General features: G+C 34.2%; 1 protein-coding gene across 1 annotated transcript; it reads left to right on the top strand.

The window, feature by feature from the left end:
• Positions 1-5,578: 5,578 nt before the first annotated feature.
• On the top strand, positions 5,579-7,556 carry LOC123906119 (short-chain dehydrogenase TIC 32, chloroplastic-like). The gene is made up of 3 exons (XM_045955977.1): positions 5,579-5,695; positions 7,059-7,290; positions 7,431-7,556. Exons 1-3 carry the CDS (start codon positions 5,584-5,586, stop codon positions 7,501-7,503), a joined length of 417 nt encoding a protein of 138 aa, XP_045811933.1. The 5' UTR covers positions 5,579-5,583; the 3' UTR covers positions 7,504-7,556.
• The last annotated feature ends 561 nt before the right edge of the window (positions 7,557-8,117 follow it).

The following is an 8,117-nucleotide window of genomic DNA, read 5'->3' as shown; positions in this document are numbered from 1 at the left end:
CTTTGAGTGCGGATAAGACGGTATTCTTAATGTCAAAAGAAACCGGGTTTGCCGGTTGAAAACCCTGATTGGCTAGGGCGTCATTATCTCTCCGCCCATAATCACCAAGAGTACGCCTTTGTGGTTGAGGAACCGGTGGAACGTGGACCGGTGGATCCTGCTCTTCTTCCATAGTAGCTGAACTCTGTCCTTGACAGTCCGGTGTACCACCTAGCAAAGCTCTTCCTCTTGAAGCTTGAGCTTCCCTTGTTGCCTTCCGAATTGCGCGAGCTGTCTTTTCAATTTCTGGATCGAACTGCAGCTCAATGGGACCTGTCCTCCGCATGCACAAGGAAACACACAAGTAGAACGCTCTCGACAGAAAAATGTAAAAACAGAAAAAATAAAGAAAACACAGAAAATATGAACACTATTGCCTTGTCGAATCAATCACAATCCCCGGCAACGGCGCCAAAAACTTGATGGATAATTTTCGCAAGTGAACGAATTACCACGTAGTAATAAAAATATCGATCCACAGGGATTGTGTGATTAAACTAGTCGAATAGTGCTCATAAACATTATGCAAGAAATACACATAAATTGGGGGTATGTTGAGTGATGAATTGTTAGAAAACGTGCTTTGATATAATGGAAAAGCGAGGTAGAATCATCGGAATCGCCTAGTCTATAGCTAAACCACATGCAATCTACTATATCATAGGAATCTACTCAAGTGTTCACAACTAGATCGACAAATTAGTGAATCGCAATCTCTTGTCAAAATCCACTCTATTCGTTGTCGATACTCCCCCGATCTCTCGGGCGGAAGCTACCTACAACGAATGAATTTAAAGCGCGTCAATCGTTCGCTACACTCTATGTCTCAATCTCTCGACCGGAAACACTCGAGTGCTCAATGCAATTCAGTTCAGAAATTAAATCAATACTCTCGCACGTGACGTAACTCGAAATCATTACAACACTAATGAAGGATCATAAAGCATTAAGAGACGAATTGCATTAAGTAAACACTGTTACAGAGTAAATCCTTACAATTAAGCAGATTACATGAGATTCATCTACATCCTAAGCTATCCTAGATCCTACCTCCAAAGAAGCTTAGCTCCTCATCTCCCTTCGTTCGCGTCCTAGCTTCAACGTCATGGCTTGTGAATCCATGCTATCGATGTGCTTGGAGCTATCCTCTGGAGTCTTCAATCCCAATCTTGAAGTTTCCAAACCCAGAATGTAGATCAAAATTGCAGAATTTTCCAACCCGAAAACAGAATTATGCAGAAACCATATATACTGAACGCAACCACGCTGCGCGCCAGATCTATCACGCCGCGCGTGGTTGCAAATCCATCAACTACGCCGCGCGTGATAACGGTATCACGCGGCGCGTGATCAAGTCAGAGAGCAATCCATTTCTTGAACAAGGCTTCACGCCGCGCGTGGTCAGGTATCACGCCGCGCGTGATCAGAGTGAAAATCAAAGCTCCCTGTGATCTCCATCACGCGGCGCGTGATGGGCTACGCCCCCAGCGTAGTGAAAATCATCCATTTCCTGCAATTTTTCCTGTTTTCTTGCAAAACAAGTAATCAAGCTTATGATTAGATTTCTCTTATATTTATTGCTAAAAACCTACTAAAATGCATCTAATGTTGCTAAAATAGGCATGGATTAGAGAGTGTGACGATTCGTCATCAATAAGCTGTTAGTATAAGCTCTAAAAAAAACTGGACGAAACGAATCTTTACTTCAAAATCAACTATAATAACTTCAAGTCATTTGTTATACGTGAAACAAACCAAATATAAAAAATAAAAATAAAAAAAATGAACCAAACAAAACAAAAGCACAAAATACAGCAATCTTAAAACGAAACAAATGACAATAATAATTAAATAAATTGAATTTAATAAATTCCCCTACATCCTAAATTCAGCAATCTTCACGTCATCAACCAACTCGTCAAATTCATCATAATCAGAAAACCGAATCGTCTTAAAAAAACTCATCACATTCCCCTTCTCTGCATCCACATTTTTTGGTATAACATTAGATGATAAATCGAATTTCAATTTTGGTACATGAGCTATCTTATGCCAATCTTTCCCTGTTTCTTTCTTGCATCGCTTCACTAGCTTAGGACATCCCCTAATACGTAATTCATGCAAGTTTTTGAGTTCTTTAAAGCTAGCTGGTAATGAGATTAATTTCCGACACCAACTGATTTCTAATGTTTGAAGAGAAGTCATGATCCCCAACCAGTCTGGCAAGGTTACAAGAGAATCAAAATAGGACAAATACAAATTTTGCAGCGAGGGAATACCTTCTAAGCCATTTGGTAAAGTTCCATTTTCATCTTCGCCGGTGATTATCAACTGACGAAGGGAAGTTAGCTTGTTCATACCTTTCGGCAAGGATTTTAAGCTACTGCAAAATGCAAATACTAGACTCTCAAGACAAGTCAGGTTTTTCATACCTTCCGACAAGGATTTTAAGCTACTGCAAAATGAAAATGTCAAAACTTGAAGAGAACTCAAACCTTGCAGTACACACTCGGGGACAGACTCAAGCTCATGACATCTGAAAATGTGTAGTTCTTGTAGGGAACTGAGACAGTTGAGTTCATTAGGTAGTACCTTGGTATTAAGAAGAACTATAAGAACTTGACCCTAACCGCGACCTATCGGTAGAACCAACATTATAAAGTTTTTATCTCAAGAATAAAGGAAAAAGTTCTCACAAGAAAATTCTCAAATAGATTAAATTTCAAGGTGTGTTTTGAGAAGTACATTAAAACCTTATTTATAATCTATCCTTACATAGTAGGATTTATTGTCCACTACCATACATTTATCATAGGCCGTAGAAAATGACCACTAACATGCTTATAAATTTTCACTAGCCACTGTAATGACTTAGTGCACCACTAAGAAACATCTAGAGAGGCTAGAAGGAAGTTAAAAGTCATCTAAAATTCCTCCTAATACCAAAAACGAAAATCACATATAAAATTAAGAAATTTGGACTTGATTTTTTTTTCTATTTACTCCAATATTATTAGACCACAAACCACCCATGGATGCTTCTTATCATGTGAATTGGACTTCAAATTGGGCTCAAAACATCTGAAGGTGTGAAAACACAAGATGTGGGGTTGAATTGTATTTTGAAAAACTAAAGCTTTTTCATATTTTGCAATCTAGAACAACTTTATGCAGCGGATTTATAAACACAATAAAACAGATAAGGGATATAAAATGAACACACACAGATTTATACTGGTTCCCCTAAAAAATCGAGAGTATTTCAGTCCCCTTGTACTTTCAAGGGAGTTCACTAAAACAATCACAAAAGATTACAAACAAATGCTCAAGCACAAAACAAGAGACTTCAAATGCTCAAGTTACAACTAACAAGAGACTTCGCCAAATCTTACAAAGAAATAATAAAGTAAGAATAACACTTTGAATAATCAAAAGTGTTGTACAAATATCTAAGCTTCTCTAAGACTCAAATAACACTAAAACAGATTAAAGTGCATAAGAAGATGTTCAGAGCTTGTGTTCACAAATAGATAGCTTAGAATGTTGTAAGGTGTAGCAGCAAATTCTCTTGATAATGTCTTCCTTATATAGGCATAGATATTATGAACGTTAGAGATAAGACCGTTAGAGAAGATTCTAGACGGACAACTGTGAATCAAAATCCTTGAGGTGTGAAATTGAATTTCTTAACCAAAAGAGGTAATTCAATTCCACTACCTTATCCATATAAACTACTCTCCACCGTTTGGAGTAAGAATAGTACAATAGTACAATTACGCTCCATTTTGATGATAAGGTTGAGGATAAGGATGTTGTACTATTTGATTATTCCTCAATAATGAACTCTCATCATGTAAAGAATGTCCTTCATTCATTTGTAGAGCAGAGAATCAATTTTGAACGCACTCTTGTTAGAGTAACATGTTCTGGCTTCTTCAGGACTTCTAGAGGTTTTCAGCTTCTGAGACTTTAAGAGATTCTGACTGTCTTCAGAACTTGATAATTTTTAGTACTTGAAATCTCTTCAGAACTTCACGATGCTTCAGAACCTGTGAAATTTCCCTGTTTAATATCGTTTAATCGATTGAACCAGAACCCTTACTGTCTCAATTGATTGAGCCAACCTAAAATGGTCTATTTCACACTTTTTCAAGCACTAATCTATTGGAAAAAACTTGTAGGATGAACCGATCAATTGGTACTTCATGAAAATGAGATTTTATCAAGTATAAACCATTTTATACAAAAAAAACTTTATGTGGATGGTTTGCTTGTAGCTTATAAGTTTTGGAAACATTTCTCTAAACAATTATGACAACTAAGATTTCAAGCTAATGATGACTATTCAATGTATGGGAAAATAGAAACACAAAAACGAAAGGAATACGACAACATTAAAACACAACACGGTAAAGTATGAGCTACACATAGACGTCGAGCTCCGCCCAAAAGCACACTGGCCCAAAGCCACACGTCTTTGCCCACGACCCCATAAGCTAACTCTTATGTAACGGCCGACATCAGAATAATTGACATTTACTGCCTTTCATGCCTTTCCCGCTATTATTCTCACATAAGCTAACTCTTATGTGAGAAACGAGAACTATTAATAGTAACCATGAGATTCAATTGACGTATCAGATTAAAATCTTCCACTCACTTAAAATTCCATGTGATTCTATTTTGTGTATATTGAAATATCTTCCTATATATAATCTTTCCTAATTTATTCCTATAATATTTCCTAATTTATTAATACAGCTCCCTCCAAAACTTATCACTCTTTTGGCCACTCCGTCCAAAACCTACCCCAACGGGTACTACCCCCCTTCTTTCTTTTTCTTTGCTGCATGCCGCCATCTATTATCAATGCAGGTAATGCATATCATGCCAAACACAAATAGCTTGTTAGGAACATGATTGTTTTATGGACCAAGTATAGTTACATTTCAGGAATAAAAATATTAGAAATAATAACTAAAAACTAAAAAACTAAAACAAAGGTCTATGTTGACTCTGTTTTGAAAGAAGTGAAATATTTGATTAAAGAAACAAAGAGGTGAATGTATTATCATTTTCTTACTCTAAAATCTCATGAGATTCAATTGACGCATCAGTACTCCGTCCCAAAATATAAGATCATGTTTGACCACTGTACGTACGCCAATGTACAATTTTGATCACTAATATCTTTAATTGTATATTAGTAAAAATTATAAAAACTTGATATTTTGAAAATACTCATCAAAACAAATCAAACAAGATTTTATATGCTAATATTTATATCTATATATTATTAAAATATATGGTCAAAGCAAGATAAGTGAATAGTGTCATTTAGTCAAAATAGCTCTTATATTTTTGGGATGGAGTAATATTTTTTTCAAAAGTTTAAAATGTAAATCACATACTTGGATTTCATTTAAATTCTTAACATGTAAATAATAGTATTAGTTTTTTCCTTAAAAAAAACGTAAAAAATAAAATAGAAAAGAAAGATATAAAAATGAAGTATTATTGGCAGATAAAGCGAGGAAAGAGAAAATGTGGCTGTTTGGCAGAAAGGGACCTTCTGGTTCTGGGTTCTCAGCTTCTTCTACAGCTGAGGATGTTACTCAAGAAATTGATGCCACTGGTCTCACTGCCATTGTTACAGGTTAGTAATTGGTCTCAATCAAAATCAAAATGGGTTCCTGTTTTCCTATTTTTTGTCCATTTTTATTTTATTTTTCATCATTGGTTTGTTGTTCTTGTAATGACTAATGAGAAATTGCTTTTAATGTTAAAAATGTCAAATTTATATATATGGGAATATTTATTTCAAAACAAAATAGGGAGAAGAAAAAAATTCAACATTAGTCCTTCATTTTTCCAATTCTAGATAGGCAAACAGTTTAAAAATAATTGGATATTTTCCTCCTTTTATTGGATACTATAATTTTATGTGATAATTCAAAATTAGAGCATCTCTAGAGGTGTTTTTAAGCAAATTCATAGAGATAAGAACTATGCATCTCCAACATATTAAATTCATAGAGATAAGAACTATGCATCTCCAACATATTCTAGATAGCAAATTCCTAGAGATAAGAACTATAGCACATTCAATTATATCAAACTCTCAAATTATTATCGGTGTCAGTGTCTTGTCCGCAAGTGCTTGTGCTTAATAGGATAAAAATGAGTTCTTTCTTAGTTTCTCAAATTATTATCAGTGTTGATGTGTCACTATCGTGTCTACTGTCTAGTGTCCATGTCTTTGTTAGTGCTTCATAGGATAAGAATGTTTTCTTCCATAGCTCCACTGTTGGAGCAAAGTCGATTTGGGTACTACCAAATCTAAGAAATGTTCTTCTATAGGAACTAGATTCTTATCATAAAATAATTATATTAACGCAGAACCAACTACCGGCAGCAAATAATTATTGTAAAATATTCAAAACTCTATGCATCTAAAAGAAGAACACACAACGTCTATTTATAATGAAGTTGCAATAATTACGTTAAATGTCTAGGATGTTGTAATAACTAGGAATACTAACTAATAGCCTAGGATGCTGTAAAGTTAAGGAATAGTAAAAACACACGGACTTTTAACAATTATATTGCACCAACCGAGAGTTCTTTAATTTGATGAAGCATAGTTGAGTCCATAAAAGAATAGTTAAGAACCTCAATTATGAGTTGTTTACTATTGGTGATGCTCTTAGAATCACTGCAAGAAGGCGAGTAACTTGCGTGACTACTCAAAAGCTTGAATTTGAAGCTTTACAAAATTCATGGCGACATCACATTGGTATATGAGAAACCTAGAGGGAACACATATCCAAACCGGCACTCTTTCCTTCTACATGCCAAACAATTGCTGAAATTTATGACTTCTGATTACAATTTTTCTTATGCTTCATACATGATTGATTTGTTTTGAATGATCTTAATAGTGGCTATGTTCTGTGTAGATTACATTGGTGCTCGTTTTGATTCCTGTTATTTTAATTATGTGGTCCATGTTACTGTAGGGGCTACTAGTGGTATTGGTATTGAGACTGCCCGTGTACTTGCATTACGCGGTGTCCATGTAGTTATGGGGGTCAGGAATATGGAAGCTGGTAAGGAGATCAAGGAAACCATATTAAGAAATAATTCAACTGCAAAAATCGTCATGATGGAGCTGGACCTAAGCTCAATGGAATCTGTGAGAAAATTCACGTCACAGTTTAACTCTCGTAGTCTTCCTTTGAATATACTTATGTAAGTTACCATGGATACTTTACTTATGAATTTTATTTATGAATGTGTTACACCAGAAGAATGTTAGATATTAAAATTTCAACATATGATGTTGTATGTACTGAAAAGATCATCTTTCACTGTTCTTAGAAATAATGCAGGAATCATGGCAACACCATTCAAGCTTTCCAAAGACAATATAGAATTACAATTTGCGACAAACCATATAGGTAAAATTTGCATCTTAAATATTTGTCAATGCATACTCATGCACAAATAATATTTGATAAATCTTATACTACTTCAACTGCAATTTACTTGTTATTATTTTTGTCATTTTTCAGTATTTTCAAAATAATTTAGGAGGTTGTACCAAGAAATTAAAAAATAATATAGTTCTACTCTAACACACTCCCATTTTCCATTTTGCTCTGTTTTTTTCTTAACGCCCTCGCCAATTTTTTGTGCTTTAAATAGTTTCTATCCAAAGTATATATATCTACAATTATTTTGTGAATGAATCACAATTTTTTATCAGTAAAAAAATGCATAATTTATATTTTTTTCTAATTAAATGCATAATTATTTTCAAATAAACACAATAATTCTTTTTTTGAGTATAAATGCAATATAGGTATTAGGGTACGTTTAGTGTAGTTTTTTTTAGAGCTTATGCAATATAAATTATATTTTATTCTATTTTATAAGTTCACACTAGTGAAAATTGTAATTTTATAAGCTATTTTATCATAAACTACCTTGACAAACTTATCATAATATATAAAAATTACATAAGTTGTTAGCAAGCTCTAAAAAAAACTGAGTCAAACGAGTCTTTACTTCAAAAT

Source organism: Trifolium pratense, linkage group LG2 (genome assembly GCF_020283565.1).
Source record: "Trifolium pratense cultivar HEN17-A07 linkage group LG2, ARS_RC_1.1, whole genome shotgun sequence".
NCBI classification, from domain to species: domain Eukaryota; kingdom Viridiplantae; phylum Streptophyta; class Magnoliopsida; order Fabales; family Fabaceae; genus Trifolium; species Trifolium pratense.
Note: the sequence above shows the minus strand (reverse complement) of the source record. Positions and strands in the feature narration are given on the sequence as shown.

Bases quoted from the DNA above. Each gene is read 5' to 3' on its own strand.
- LOC123906119 (XM_045955977.1), top strand. From the start codon at position 5,584: ATGTGGCTGTTTGGCAGAAAGGGACCTTCTGGTTCTGGGTTCTCAGCT. The intron at 5,696-7,058 runs GTTAGTAATTGG...ATGTTACTGTAG, and splicing joins TCTCACTGCCATTGTTACAG to GGGCTACTAGTGGTATTGGT. The intron at 7,291-7,430 runs GTAAGTTACCAT...GAAATAATGCAG, and splicing joins CTTCCTTTGAATATACTTAT to GAATCATGGCAACACCATTC.